The 16,177-nt window shown below is 39.8% G+C and overlaps 1 protein-coding gene across 1 annotated transcript in view; it reads left to right on the forward strand.

The window, feature by feature from the left end:
- Window positions 1–486: 486 nt before the first annotated feature.
- Window positions 487–16,177, forward strand: part of FAM91A1 (family with sequence similarity 91 member A1) — a 28,845-nt gene continuing 13,154 nt past the window's right edge. Inside the window, exons 1-14 of the mRNA XM_061995619.1 lie at window positions 487–667; window positions 2,405–2,489; window positions 3,216–3,367; window positions 4,256–4,313; window positions 6,372–6,439; window positions 7,613–7,726; window positions 8,718–8,808; window positions 11,467–11,529; window positions 12,591–12,697; window positions 13,466–13,504; window positions 13,610–13,722; window positions 14,923–15,041; window positions 15,454–15,566; window positions 15,754–15,840. Coding sequence (XP_061851603.1) covers window positions 596–667; window positions 2,405–2,489; window positions 3,216–3,367; window positions 4,256–4,313; window positions 6,372–6,439; window positions 7,613–7,726; window positions 8,718–8,808; window positions 11,467–11,529; window positions 12,591–12,697; window positions 13,466–13,504; window positions 13,610–13,722; window positions 14,923–15,041; window positions 15,454–15,566; window positions 15,754–15,840 — 1,281 coding nt within the window. The 5' untranslated portion in view covers window positions 487–595. The remainder of the gene's footprint in view (window positions 668–2,404; window positions 2,490–3,215; window positions 3,368–4,255; window positions 4,314–6,371; window positions 6,440–7,612; window positions 7,727–8,717; window positions 8,809–11,466; window positions 11,530–12,590; window positions 12,698–13,465; window positions 13,505–13,609; window positions 13,723–14,922; window positions 15,042–15,453; window positions 15,567–15,753; window positions 15,841–16,177) is intronic.

Here is a 16,177-nt window from a genome sequence, read left to right on the forward strand (position 1 = left end):
AAGCAGACCACACGCTGGGGGCCTGCCACAGGCAGTTGCCATAGCCCAAGGCCGCTGCTGAATGAAATCATCTTCCTTGTGAAATGCTGGTTTCTGCTCCTGTACCTGCCCTCATTTGGAGCACTCGCCAGCCTTTTTCAGGTGTATCGTGAGCTGCACTGGGAAATTAACGGCAAGAGGGGACGGGGTTGGTCACAGGGGTAGTTCGGCGCCCATCAGCAGCCCCCGCGCCCCTGCGGCCGCCGCCCGCCGCACCTGAGGCGCCCCGCGCACGGCCGCGCCCCGCCCCGCGCCCGCCCCGCCGCCGGGTGACCGCCCGCCCCGCGCCCGCCCCGCGCCCGCCCCGCGCCCGCCCCGCGCCCGCCCCGCGCCCGCCCCGCGCCCGCCCCGCGCCCGCCCCGCCGCCGGGTGACCGCCCGCCCCGCCGGAACTCGCGTTGAAGGCGCTTCCGGGGGCGTAACGCGGAAGCGGCGGCGGCGGGCGGGAGGTGGCCGCGGCGGAGGGGTGAGGCGAGGATTGGGGAGGCCCCGTGGCTGCAGCGCCTCCCGGCGGCGGGGCCCCGCAGCGCGGCCGGGCCGGGCCGGGTCTGCTCGCCATGAACATCGACGTGGAGTTCCACATCCGCCACAACTACCCTTGGGCCCGGCTGCCGGCCAGCGTCAAGCAGGTGCCGGCGGGCGGGCACGGTCGTGGCTGCCGAGCTCCCGGCCTGGGGAAGCGGAGGGCGGGGAGGGTGCCAGGCGGAGTGAGGGGAGACCGGAGGCTCAGCCCTGCCTGCCCCAGGGGAAGGCTGGCGGACCTGGCGTGCTTGTGAGAGGGGAGTAGGGGTGGCTCGCTTTGGGGAGAGGGGATACGGGAGCGGGTGTGAGCATTTCTGTGGTCAGAGGGGAATATGAGACGGGTGCGGGGTCAGCATGTGAAGAGGAGGTGATGAAGGAGTGCACAGCCTCTCTGTGGGGAGAGGCGGGATGTATGTGGTATCCGCGGGAAGGATGGGATACGACCAGATACGCCAGACCAGCTGAAGCAACTCACGCAACTCGCTCAGTGTGCCTGGACTAGGACTGGTGACCCCAGAGACTCGTGCAGCCCCGTGTTTCAGTACCAGGGCACTGTGTGTAGTGAGTGGCTTGTGGAAAAGAAAACCTCATGAAATTTTGATTGGCCCCTGATAGCCAAGGGGGGGACAGGTATTGTGTCAAGTTGAGAGGAGATCGTCGTCTCCAAAGTGCTATGCTGCTTGAAAGCAAGTGCTGTTAAACAGTTCCTGCTGTCTCACAAAGGGAAGATGGAGAGGATGAGTAGTGGCTGCAGGCCCTGTGTAGTTAAATTCCTTGAATTGAGGATTCAGGAGCTGTAAGAAGGAGGCATGAACAATGATTTCTCTTTACCTGCCCAGCCAAGAACCATGCTGTTGGCTGTATGATTCAGGATAGGAACTATACTAGTGTTTAATACATTGTTTACTTATAATACATTATTACTTACATTACTAGAAAATATCTACTAAAGAAACTAATGTAACTTCTGGAGTACTGTTTTGTTTCTTCAGTGTAAGAATAGTTTGTAATATTTTTGTGCTTTGAGCAAATACTAGATCCACCTTTGGATATTTAATGAATTATGGACCCCATCTCTGATATCAGGTGTTTCTTTTCTAATACCTGGTTCTGCAATCTGTTTGCAACTTACTTGTTTATCATGTATATGTAGTAAAGTACTTTTTTACTTAAGGATCTTTGTTTAATGTGAGCGTCAATAAGGGAATAGAGGAGGAAGGACACAAAGAGATCACTTATTGCAGTAGAGGAGTAATAGGAAGAATTTTGAGGAGATGGTTTTTGAACTAAAGCATTTAAAGCATCAACCAAAGTTCTCTTTTTATCTTCTTTCATGAGAGTCAAGTAAATTACTGTGATGACGCATTGAACTTGTGACCTAAGGTCACTTGATTGCCTTGCTTGTGTAAAGCTACAGCTTGAGCTGTTTCATTATATTTTTGGGTTATAAGTTTCTTGGATGCAGCATTTGAAGCTTCACGTGTCATTCACCATGCTTGGCTTATACTACACTAATTCTGGGTAATTCTTCAGGGCTTCATCTCTTCTATAAGATGGTTAAAAACCTATGATTTGAGAATTTAAATGCTCCCTTCTTTATCAGAGTGGTAATAGGAAAAAGTATCTGAAGATTATTGCTTCAATCTGCATCCTGCATGGAGAGACCTATTTAACTAACGGTACTTTTGACCTCATGCAGAGAGTAAAGATATTCTCACTGTATTGAACTGGAGGACTCCCGAGTAATGACAACTGCTTATATTTGTTTCCTTGTAGACACTTTTCACTGGTTTCACTAAAAAGGGTTTTGTGTGTGTCAGCTAAAGGGCTTTTATGTTTTCAAGGGTCTTGGAAACTCTCAGAGGGAGTATGAAAGGCAGGTTGTACTCTACAGCATCCGCAATCAGTTACGATACCGGAATAATTTAGGTGAGTAAAGAAGCTAAGTAACTTCTAATTGCTACCTGGTGATTCCATGTGAAAGCTTGTCTCTATTGTAAAACTGCAAGAACCATCCCTCTTCAAAGGTCGTTCCTTCCCTGAAAAGAAGTACTTTAAAATGTTAAAGCATCGAGAAAAGTCTTGACTTTTCAGTCCATTTGGCAGCTTTTCTAGTGAAGCACTCTTTAAGGTTCCTGAGTTGGCAGGTGGACCTGATTTTCCTCCTGTAACTGTGCAGCCCTTTTCTAAGAAGTTAAGGGAAGATAAGGGAGGCTTTGACTAACAGAATAAAGCCTGTCACTAGATTAGATGCAGATGGTATTTCTGACATCAGTTATTGGCTGAGTCTTGTTTGCAGACTTTCAGTTTGTTTTGCATTGACTGCATCCATTTGTCTTCCCAAGGTAGATAATAGTTTCACTAATTAAAAGCTTATTTTCTACAGCCTGAATTAATTCTGTTTCAATGGGGCACTTCCTGATAACCTATACAAGAAATCTTACCTGCTCTAATGTCATCCTTAAAGGCTCTCAGAGTACTTCTATCATATGTAGAAATCCTTGGATGCTGGGTGTCATGCACCACTCCTTTATTTTATTTTCAATTTTCTGTCAATATCCATTGCACTATTTTTAAGCCTTTTGTTATAACACTTTGTTCAAATTTGGTTTGAAACAGCATAGAACAGTGTAACTTTTTTTCCTTCCCTTGTAGTTAAGCATGTCAAGAAAGATGAACGTAAATATTATGAGGATCTGTTAAAATACAGTCGAGATCATCTCATGTTGTACCCTTATCATTTGTCTGACATCATGGTAAAAGGTCTGAGAGTAACACCATTTTGCTATTACACAGGCATAATGGAGGTGAGTACAAAACGATGGTGAGAATCTGTCGTTTTCTGTGCCAGAGATGTTGGTAATGGCTTTGTAATGCATACTAGACCATGTCATGTAGTTTGGTTTTGAGCAGAGTTTGCTAACAAGTAAGGGAACAGTAAGGAAGTTTTGAGAGAGTTGCTTGCACCTGCAGTTTTTCTCCTTTTGCCTCCATTAGCCTTTCAAGAGCTGGACTTTGTCCAGGGAAGCTGGGGTAGATCTTGTTCTGAGGCCAGTCTTTCTCTTTTGGTGTTTTGGGATTTGTGACTCTTCACTTCAGACTGTGAAGTAAATACTTCATTCTGTTAGATTAAAACAGTATTTCTCTTTGCTTTATTAAAAAGCAACAAATTGGAATGGTTATTTTCTTTTTTGTTCTTTCAAAAGGGACACTTAACCATATTAGAAGCTTTTTCAAAAGCATGAGACAGATCTCTTTTTCCGAGAACAAAGATGGTTCTGTTTTCTGTCAGCACTCTGGCAACCTTTTATTTTCATTGGATATCAGAAGTGCTCTTTTTAATTTTGTGTATAGTGATTGTAGGCATAACTGATTAGCTGTTAGTTTATTCTGTTATCACTGTTAGCAATTCCATGTGCTGTATTTATTGTGAAGACAAAGGATTTTGGTTATTATGCTTTCAATCAGCATTTTTCTTTGAAATGCTTAGTTTAAGCAGAAGTCTCTTTTTGTGTGTATTTAGCTTACTGTGTAATGATTAATCAAGTAACTGGCAAACTTGGTAAGATAACTGACTTTAATAGGTTTGTTTTAATTTCATGTTGTTGTTTTTTAAAAGAGCAGGCAAAATCTTGGACCTGCTTCTCTGAAACCATAACTTTCTTATTCCAACTAAGTTTTCTTATCTCTTTAAGGATATAATGAACAGTGAAAAAAGCTATGATTCCTTACCCAACTTCACCGCTGCTGACTGTAAGTATTACCTGGTTGCTAGTGAGTTAGAAATAAGGAGCTTCTGAGAATGGATTTATGGGCATCTGTTTGCTCAAACAGAAGTCTGTGAATGAAGCTATAGAAGCACTTCAATAATGATACTAATGAGCATGTGCTCTCTGGACAGCGTTGTGTCCATACTGCCAGATCTGAAATTAGGTTACTTTGAGTACAGTTAGGCACGTGCAAAATCTTGTGCAGCTTCTGTCCCTACTTGTATTACATTCCTGTTTGCTTGGACTTCTGGGTGGAAAGTCTTTCTGTCTGTTGTGTGTAAGCATGTACCAGAGAAGAAAGAGAAGATATCCAGGAGTGTCAAATACCAGATTGTGCCAGTTGTGTTATCCTGGCTTCTGTTGGACTTTTGTGAGTATGGGATGGGGAGATTAGGAAAGCAAAAACATTGAATGTGCTGGAGAAGAACAGAGGAAGTGCAATAGACTACTGATAGGTTTTAGAGAGCAAAACGTGAGCTGCTGGTGTAGGGAGGATGTTAATCAAACCTGCCCCTTAGAAATTACTTATAGCTAAAGACTTCATTGCTCACCTTTGGTATGAATTTATAAAGTTCTTTTTAAGGATAATGTGTAGTCAGGTGAGTGGTAACCTGCAGCTTTTGAAAACAGTTGGTTTTGGATTTTAAAAGGATATTGTCAGTTAACTGTGATAATTTGCTTCTGTGTAACGTTCACACTGGGAAAAGCTGTTTTCCTCAGTGCCACATAGCTTGTTGGAAGGCAGGAGTATGAAGAGAAGAAAGGCTTCCCTGCTTTTGGCTTGGTTTACTTTCCCCACCCCCCTTTGAAATTCTGGTACGTTTGAAGCAGCTGCAGTTCTTTGACTGTGGTATAATTAGGTTGAATGTTTTCTTTAACATCTCATAAACTAAGGTGTCAAAACTGAGACAGAATATGAGTTAAAACTAATGAGTAGTTTCCTAGTATCTGTTCATAGTTCCTTAAAGGTTGAAGGGCAGAGACTATAGACTTAAATTTTGATTCATATTATCAGAACTGTATCTTATCTTCCTTAGAAGCTTACGTGGCCTTTCATGCTCTAATTCTTAAGAGTTCTAATCCAGTGTCTGGTCTGGGCTTTGTTAAGGGGAAGAAATACTATTGACCAAAATCTGGAGTAACTTTAGTCCTGGTTATTTGAAGCACTGTTATTAGCTGTTGATGTGACCATAGGAGAGAAGGGGATTGGATTATTCCTGGCTCTTCTGTGACTGGAGTGACCTGGTGGTATGGTTTAACCCCAGGCAGCAACTGGGTGTCATGTGGATGCTCTCTCCCACCACTCCTTGTGGGGATGGGGAGGAGAACCAGGGGTAGAGAAGTGAAACTTGTGAGCTAGGAACAGTTTAATAAGTAAAATGAAAATAGACTATAATAATATAGTAATGAAAAGAAATAGAAAAATAAAACTGAAGGAAAAAGACCCAAAACAAAACCAGATGCACAGTGCAGTTGGTCACTACCTGCTGACCCATGCCTGAGCGATGATCAACCCCTCCCTGCCAGCTCACCCTGGTTTATATACTGGGCATCACATTCTGTGGTCTGGGATATCCCTGTGGCTAGCTGGAGTCAGCTGTCCTGGCCATACTCCCTCTCAGCTTCTTGGGCATCATCAGCCCCCTCGCTGGCAGAGCAGGTGAGAAGCAGAAGAGGCCTTGATGTTGTGCAAGCCCTGCTCATCAGTAATCAAACCATCACTGAGTTGTCAACACTGTTCTCGGCACAAATCCAAAACACAGCTACTAGGAAGAACATTAACTCTATCCCAGATGAACCCAGGATGTATGGTATTTTTTTTAACCTGTACAGAGTAAGGGAGATGGATTCTGGTTTTAGGTGTTCCTGGTTTTCTGTCAGATTCAGTTAGAACTGAGTTTAGCTTCTATAATTATGTTTTCTTCGCAAAATAAAAAGATATTTAAAAATATTAGTATAGAAGTAGGTCTGATTCTTTGAATGATGTTTTATATATCTTCAGTTTAAACTTAAGAGAAATGAAGCCTTACTTCTTTTTCAGGTCTGAGACTTCTTGGTATAGGAAGAAACCAGTATATAGATCTAATGAACCAATGTAGATCTTCAAAAGTAAGTTTGTCTCTAGTTTCCTGTCCCTTTGCTTCATTCTTCCCTCCTCCCCATATAATTTCATAGGAACTGAAGAATCGAGTAATTTTGTGGATCTGGTTAGTTTAGTAATTGAGTGTGACATAGTGTATTGATAATTATGTTGTGTTTCCTGAAGTTAATAAAGAGCTTTTTAATTAAAAGTATACTAAAGAAAAAGATGTTCAGTGTTATGTTTTTGGTTGTGTGGAGTTTTTTTGTGGATATGCTTGTTTTGTTTTTGTGGGGGATTTTTAATCTTATATTTTCACACCCATATTTAATCTATGGTACCAGATAACTAATGTCTCCTGGCTGGTAGAAACATGGAATAACAGTCCTGGTTCTGGAAGAATTATTCTATGTTTCTATGGGTGCAGTTGAGATCAGAATTTATTTTGGGACAGTTGTCCATTTAGATGTGAATTTTTGTAGTATGTATGTTTTTCTCTAAGATAACAATAATATGTCTGAGCATGTGTCCTTATATGTGAACAGCACATGTGGAAAACATTGTGATGGCTGTTGATAGAAGTAGACACTTGAGTTTGCAACAATTGCTTCCTTTCTTCAGGAAACATAAGTGCTCTTGCAGTAGCTTCACAGTGCTACTTCAACCAAAAGTGTCCTTACCAAAATATAGAATCATAAAATCATTTCATTTGGAGGAGACTTTTAAGATCATCAAGTCTAACCACAATATGAAAATAAACCAAAAAATAATGGCTGTGCAATGGTAGAAAAGTTACTTGGGTCTGTAAATAAACAGTATTTTCCACTTTTTCTTTCTTGGACTGACATTCCCTGTACCATTTTTTATTCCCTGTGATAAATAGCTTGAGTTTGGACTTGATCCTAATGCTTTTGAATAGTGTAAATAGTGACAATACAATATGGATGAAAAGATGAGTTTATGGGAAGATTTAACAGTATCAGATGTGAATCATTTCTTTTCCTTCCCATTTTCATGTGATTTAAAAGAGCAGGGAAGCTTTTACTAAATGATGATGCTGATAATATTCGTGTGTCCAGTCTGTTTAGTATAATGTAATTAAAAATGGATATTTATACAAATCAGTTTATATAAAGGTAAATGACTGTCTGCACATGTGAGATGCTCTTTATTACTATCTTAAATGGACTGTACCACTGCAGAAATTTTTCAGAAGGAAAACTGCTCATGATCTGTTACCTGTGAAACCTGTGGAGATCACTATAGAAGCGTGGTGGGTCGTGCAGTCTGGCTATATCACCGAGGATGACATCAAGGTACTGTGGATTGCATCTCTTTCTTTGGTTGAATAGTAATGGTCTGTAAAAACAGGAGTTCATTTTGTGTAGAATTCACAAAGATTATGTTGCATGTTTATAGCAACTCTTTTATGGAAATAGAGATTGGAGCTAATGGAAATTGTGGTGTTTTCTTTGAGATTTTCTGCCCTCTCCTTTCTACTCTCGGTGCTGAGGTGGTTTGGCATCAGCCCAGTCTTTGGTAGCTAATGAGCATGATAATGTGCTTTGTAGGGAACAAGCAACAAAATATGTTTTGTGAAACTTTGTTTTTAAGCTTTGACAGCTCAGTTTTGACTGAATCTGAATGTTAGTGGACTTTATTTGATGTACATTTTCATTGTTTCTGCTCCTTTTTTTCATTGCACATCAAAAACTTATGAACTGACAGTGTCTTATCTTCATTCTGCTTCTCACAGTTCCTTTTTACAGTCAGCTAGTCATTTGATCTGGATTTAATTCCTTCTCTGCAAGCCTTTTGTTTGAAACAGAATTAAAGCAGTGATGGAATCTCTTTTTGGCTACGATTTGGAATATCTTAGACAGTGGCTACTTATATTCTGACATCTGTCAACCCTAGGTGGTTAACCTGAAGCATATTCCTTTGATATTGTAATGAATGGATGTTGTTATAGTATGGTTCCAGCTGTGTGACTGAATGCTCAGCTTGGAAGTTAATGAGCAAACCTCTGCAAATACTGCAGACTTCACTTGCCAAATACCTGTGCAATTAAGTACTAATCCTGGAGCATGCATAGTCTTGTGTGGGGACAAAAGCAGAAGAAATTCAGACCTAAACAGGAACTGCAGTGAATTCTTCAGTGCAAAAATTGTGATTAAGAATGTGGTTTACTTCCTGTGTTCTTATATTACTTATTACTGATTTGAAACAAATGTTTGGGCTTTTTTTTTTTGAGTAAGTTGTAGAGACTCCTTTCTATGAAAGACTGATGTGATTTCTTTTACCTAGATTTGTACTACATCGGAGAAGTCTGCTATTGATAAGATAATTGATTCAGGTCCTCAGCTTGCTGGTTCATTAGACTTCAATGTAGTTCACAGTAAGTTTTCAATGAATATTCCTTTTCTAATTATAGATCTTGCTTAGTAAATTCTGAGTAGTGTATGAAAACTTAAGAGTAAAATGGGATGTAGGCAGCTGAAGCATAGGAGGAGGTGGAAAAAATACTCAAGAGCTTGTACAGTCTGCGGCCTAGGTCTTGTAAATGATTTAGTGGTGAGCCATTAGACAGCTGTTGCTCTGTTATTGTTTGATTCAACAAATTATTTAATTAGAAACTGTCAATAAAGATTGTGGAGGAGGGGGATGTAGATGAAGACAAAGAGAAACTAAAATTAAAAATGCCAGAGTTGGTAATCTTGGGAGCTAAAACTTCACTCCTTGCTTTTCAAATGAGAGTTTTGGGGATTTTTTTGTACTGTTTGAACACTACAAAAGTGATGCTTAATTCTAAGAGGTTATCTTGTTTCTCAAAGGTCAGCAACTGTTACTGAAAATGATGTATGTGTATCTCCCCATTTCAGCGTAACAAGAGATAGACAAATCACTCCAGGCAAGGGAGTACAAATTCACTGACAAACTCCTCCTAGAGAGGTTGGTCTGTAAATGCATGGCCTTACTACAAGCAATCAAACCTGAGCACTGTAATTTTCCTAAGAAACTGAGGCAGAATTTCACTGCCTGTTACTGAAGCAGAACAAAACAATAAAAAAAAGTGAGGTAGGTGAAGTTCAAGCTCTGGAGTGTATCTGAAACAGTATAGAACCACAGAATGGGGTTAGAAGGGACCTCTAGAGATCACCTCCTCCAACCCCTTACTAAAGCAGATTCAGCTTAATCAGGTTGCACAGGAATGTGTCCAAGCACGATTTTGGGGAAAAAAAGCTTAAAAAATGACACATTCTAAAACCACTTTATGATCTTTCTCTGTTCTTGGCCTAGTGTTGCTTCTGGAGAGGGTCACAGCTCAGGTTTAGTAGGTTTTAAAGGATCTAACGTGCCTTTTTACCCTAACTCATGGTTAGAAAAAGAATGTACAGATGATTAATGTAATGGACTGACAGTAAGATGGGATTTTATGGGGAAAGAGGATAGTTTAGTCCAAACTATGATGCCATCAATACATTTCAGGTACAGTAAATATGGATGTATCAACTATGAGAGCTAAATCTGAAGGAGTGACAGTGAAAAGTGCGTGTTGATGGCTTGTACTGTCACCCTGATCCATTAAAGCTGGTTTCTTGTACACATTAGTGTACATGTACCCTAATCATAGAATCATAGAATGGTAGGGGTTGGAAGGGACCTTTAGAGATCATCTAGTCCAACCCCCTGCAGAAGCAGATTCACCTAGACCAGGTCACATAGGAACATGTCCAGGCAAGTCTTGAAGACCTCCAAGGAAGGAGACTCCACAACCCCTCTGGGCAGCCTGTGCCAGGGCTCCCTCACCTGAACACTGAAATAGTTTTTTCTTATGTTTAAGTGGAACTTTTTGTGTTCCAACTTCATCCCATTACCCCTTGTCCTGTTGCTAGCTACTATAGAAAAAAGGGATGTCCCAACCTCCTGTCACTTCCCATGCTGAATGGAAGTTTTATTGACATGAATTCAAGTTAGTTGTTGATTTGATATAGGCATTTTATTTAAGATCTTACTGGGGGTAGGGATTTTACTAGGTATAATGTAGATGTACACACACACTATAGGTGAGCTGAACTCTATGAGTGTGAAACATCCCCAAAATTCTACTTCAGGTGTTTAGTAACGCTTCACCCGAGGGCTGTTGTTACACTTCTTCCCTACTGTAATGAATGTGATGCAGATGGAATGATCTTGGGTTAACACCAAAGGAACCACTGCCAGTAAATTGGACTTATTTTATACTATGTACTTCGGCTGTGCACTTTAATAGTAAAGTGTAACTGTTAGAAACCTTAGACTCTACAGATAACTGTGCAGAGATGTTTTACCCTTCCTTAAAACCTTCTCCATGGCTTATTTACTCTGCAGAACTCAGTGGAAATGCTTAGTACTCAAATCAATCTCACGGGGGAAGTGTCATTTAAAAATCTATCATTATTGGCCTTACTGTACACAGTATCTGTATCTGCTGCAGCTTTGCTGACGCCTTGTGCTGAAGTGCCTCAGAGTTTACTTTTGCAGTTGTGTAACAAAGGCTCTGTGAAGATATGTGGGAAGGACACGTGAGGACCATCAGAACTGGTGGGATTTAGCTTGTATCCTTGCTACAAAGTGTGCGAGGTCCTGCCTGAGTTAGGGGAGAACCAAAACGTAGCTGACATCCTCAGCTGACAAAACTATTTCAGGATAAAAGCTCTAACTTTTGACAGTACAGTGATGATGATGAAAAAACTAAGTTAACATTTAGGCATAGACAAACTCATCTTTGTGAAATGTAGGTGCTCTGATGTGGGGTCATTCTATTGTGCTGTGCTGAAAGTGCTTACAGAGCTTCAAGTGTACTGCATCAGGCTGTGAGTAAGGAGCTCTGCTTTAGGGTGAGAGCTATTTAGTATTAGATGTGGTTTATTGATCCATGCATTGCAAAGTAAATTGTAGAGACTATTAGGCAAAATTACTTAATTCTGTAACGGTTGAGGGAGAGATTTATTTTGTGTCATTGGTACTCTGGAAAATGCTTTTTTTCTAAAATGAGGTGCTTTTATTTGTAAAGGTTTGTATAACAAAGGATTTATTTACCTTGATGTACCAATATCTGATGACAGCTGTATAGCAGGTAAGTAAATATTATACCTATGTTTCCTTGGTTTCATTTCAGCTGTCTTGTAATTCTTTCTTGGAAGCTGCTTGTCTGTGCATGAGTTTACTTAAAGAAAACGTTTGAGCTGTGAATTTTTTTCCTGACTAAATATTTTCATCCTTAAAACATTGTTTTTATTGTATATAGGATTTAATTCCATTTGAATTCTTAGATTGTTTTGTATACATATTAGGTAAGATGAGATTATTGTCGAGAGTCATGACACGAATTAGTGCCTCCTACACACCTGTAATGAAAGGAAGAATAGCATTGAGAAATATAGTTGCCTTATCAAAAGGACATGAATTTTTAACTCCTAATTTCTAGATATATACAACTTTTTTTGTAGATACCAGTTCCATCCTTTCGTGGTTTTACCACCTCAGTTATAGTTAAGTGCTGTGTCTGGGGACTGTGTAGGAGCTTAAACTAGTGCAGCATCTGGCTGCACTTTAACAACTCATTATGCTATGCTAGGTCTCAGGGGTTTCTGAAATCAATGTAATCTGCAAAGACATAAATCATTTGGAACCTGGCCATATAGAAGTACTTGTCATTGCTGTAGTAGAGCTCAGTGAAGTGAAAGTCCTCTAAATACAAGAGACTTACTGCTTAAATAATAGCTTTGGGAGTCTCAGCTCTGCAATGTGTAGGTGGGGTGTTTTTTTTGTGTTCCACTACAATCAGAGCCACAATTTCATCTCCATCCACATAACAAAATTTTATGGACTGGATGACTGGAAATTATCTATAGTGGATGAGCTGGAGACTGTGAGACTATGATATGAGGTTGGGTGGCTTTAGTTTTTATGAGAAAAACACACTGACAACCATTACTTTTTCTTAAGGAGTGGGAGAATTTTAAATACCGTATATAAGATCTTTAGGCTTTTGTTCTTCATGACTGGGAAATCCTCAAAACCACAGGTACTGTGAAAACTAAATGAGTGTAAATTTATTTTTCTAGTTTTTATGTAATTTCAGTTTAATAAATTAAGTTACCAATTTGTAATTTTGCAAGTAATTCTTCTTTTTAGTGCCACCACTTGAAGGTTTTGTGATGAACAGAGTGCAAGGCGATTACTTTGAAACACTCCTGTACAAGATATTTGTTTCAATAGATGAACACACTAATGTGGCAGAGGTGAGTAAAAATTAACCTGTGTGAGGGAGATAAGAATGTTTGAAAGGGCCCAAACCACACTGCTGAAAATGCTTAATGCAGAGATATGGATCAATATCAAGTGATTTTATTTAGAGGTATTGCCAGGTTTAGAGATCCAACCTATTTCTTTTATCTTGAGTATAACTTTTATAATGCTTCAGCCTTAAAGGAGTACCTTCAACCCAGTGAAATACTTCCATTAGCTGGAGTGTGTTTATACAGGGGTGACTAATGCAGATGATTTTATATGAGCTAAAACAGGTACAAAGTCTGTTTTACTAGTGTAATAAAAGTGAAATCTTTTTTTCTTTGGCACTGAAAGCATGCAGGATGTTGGCTTAAAGTAGGAATAGAATTGTTGTGTAAGCATTTTAGAATTTAATATGGCATGTTTTCATGAGGTCTTACTCTCAAAACTTGGTGAATTAGCACCTGAAACATACCCATTAAATATATCCAGGATTTGTTTTCCTGTTTGTATGTCTTCTGATCTACATGATTAACCTAGAAATTACACAGTGGAGGATAACCTCGTATTTCTTTTGAATACTTTCAAGTGGGACAATTACGAGAGTTCATCCTGTTTCTTTCATCTCTTTCAATGAAGACAAAATTGCTCCTACCAGCAATTTCGGCTTTAAAAGTAAAGGAAACCAACAAAAAGATGCCAAAGCCCACAAGTGGTGGTTCACTTGGCATTTTTAATACTCTCTTGTTGATTCTGATTCTTTCTTTTTTTTTCCTCAGCTTGCTAATGTCCTAGAGATTGACTTATCATTAGTAAAGGTATGTGTGTATAATGCATCTGTTGAACTCCATGTGGAAAGTTCACAGTCTTGCAGCTGAGTTTCAAGCAGCAGTTGCTTACTACATGTATGTATGTTTCTTCAGAATGCTGTGTCCATGTATTGTCGGTTAGGCTTTGCTCATAAAAAAGGCCAAGTAATAAACCTGGATAACCTTCATCCATCGTGGAAGAATGTTCCATCGGTAAACAGGCTGAAGTAAGTGTCTTCATTCTTTCATAGGGCTTATTTTTCTTATTGAAGAAAAAGCTTAGAACTAAATCACATTGTTAAAGCTATTGGTTGCTTTGACTTCTTCAACAACAAATCTCACTTGGCTTTCTAATGTGTGTAATGACAAGAATACTTGATATTATTTTTAATCTGAGGACAAGGGGGGATAATTTAGCCTGTACTGCTTTTATTGATGTTGCTTCGTGATGGCTTTTTGACCTTTTAAACACCCAGTTGCCCTTTTGAAGCAGACAAGTGTACGTTTGCTTCAGACTCCTGAGGGTAGAAGTAACAGCTGTTTCCAAGGCTAATACAGAGACAGCACCTCTTGGCACTGCTGTCAGTGAGCATGTACATAAAGTGAGCTTGCTTGCTGTCAGGTAACCAATGCAGTGCTGTTACTGACACTCATGTGTATATATCTATATCTATATCAAACCCTGGGGAAATGATGTTAACAACAATCAACAAAGGCTTCTCCAAGTTGAAGTGCCAAGTTATGTTAATTAAGAATAGTCAGGCACTTTCAGTTCAGTGTCTATTAAGCCATTTGAAACAACTGCTATGTCTGAATTGTCTTTAATGCTAATTGAGACTGTGAGAACAAAGTGAATTAGATTCTTTTCCATTGAATTCTTCAACAATGACGATTTGTTTTTTTAGATTTTTATTGTTCTCAAAATATCACAGAATCATAGAATGGTAGGGGTGGAAGGGACCTTTAGAGATCATCTAGTCCAAACCCTTTTCCAAAGCAGGTCCACCTAGATGAGGTCCCTCAGGAACGCATACAGGTGGGTTTTGTAATCCTCCAGAGGAGGAGATGCCACACCCTCCCTGGGCAGCCTGTGCTTGGGCTCTCTCATCCTCACAGTGAAGTAGTTTTTTCTACATTTAAATGGAACTTTTTGTGTTCTAGTTTCATCCCATTGCCTCTTGTCCTATCACTAGATACAAAAGGGATGGCCCCACCAAAATCTGATATTTTCGAGCCTCAAATAACCTATTCTATTGAAGCTAAAGCAGGACTCTGAGGGACATCAAGCTTGACTGGTTTAGGACTTGGAACTATTGAAAGGCATGCTATCTGGTATGCCTATGCATGGGCTACTAGCACTGGGAGGCAGAGATACTTCTCTGGTGCTACAGTGACCGATAGAAGTGGATTTTAATTCACATTAATAGGAGTACTTTGGACCCTCAAAAGATGCTGCTTTCATGGGACAGTGGGGAAAACAGAAGTCCTATACAGGAAGCTGGATCATCAGCTACAGATACAGATACCAACAGTCAAGATGATCCAGGTTAGCACTAACAGTAAATTTTAATACATTAGGATCAATTATTTTTATATTTCTAGAGTGCTGTAGATTGTAAAGGGGTATAGAAACCAGTAAAACATGGGTTGTGTAGATCTTTTTTCATGTGGAATATACAATGGGGGAGGTAGTATCTACATCTTGGTTTGAAAGTCTTTAGCTAAATAGCTTTTTTCTTTTCCTGAAGATGAGGCTGATGTGTGTTATGGCTATGAAACAAAGATACCAACTGGTGAAGTCAGTCAATCAGTAGTTTAGTATTAATAAGGGAATTCATTTCTCCTCAGTATAGTAGTAACTAATGAGTTGTTTTTCAAATAGATTTAGCTTAAAGTTGTTGATTTTATTTTTAAATGAAGCAAATGTGATAATATGTTTTCTTTTTGTTTTCTGTCAGCTGAAACAGCCAGTGTGAGCAGCCTGAACCTGTCTAGTGGACACACAAAGCGTATTGCCTTCCTGTTTGATTCTACTCTCACTGCCTTTTTAATGATGGGAAATCTTTCACCAGTATGTCAAAATTGTTGAATGTATTATGCCAAGAATATATATCTGTGGAGATTTAAAACACTTGTAATACAACTCTGTTTCTTAAAAAAATATATATATTGTTCATTGTTAAGAAACATTTTTGCTTAATGAAACTTTTACCTGCACATTCCAATCTCATGGAATTAAGACAGTTTTTTTGTTCCAGAACTTGAAAAGTCATGCAGTCACTATGTTTGAAGTTGGAAAACTGTCAGATGAGAGTCTTGACAGCTTCTTGGTGGAACTGGAAAAGGTAATGTTACATGTTTGATCAAATGCTTTTTCAGCACTTGTTTGTAAAGCAGCCAAAATACCCTGGTATTCTTTGCTTATTTAGCAGTACAATGGTAAGAATAATCACGTTATACCAAATCTAAATGGTTCAGTCATTCACAGCATTTATATCTCTAGTGACTTTCAGGGACACACCATGCATGTCTTAACAATGTGGTGAGTCTGGTGAGCAAAGTGGGTTCAGGGACTACTCTTGTCTGAGTCTGTGTTAGAGTTTGTTCAATGGAAATCATTTACCTTTTGTAAGGTGTTAATGTTTTTGAAAGCCTGCACATCATTTTTATAGGAAAATTTGG

This window comes from Colius striatus, chromosome 4 (assembly GCF_028858725.1).
Source record: "Colius striatus isolate bColStr4 chromosome 4, bColStr4.1.hap1, whole genome shotgun sequence".
NCBI lineage: Eukaryota > Metazoa > Chordata > Aves > Coliiformes > Coliidae > Colius > Colius striatus.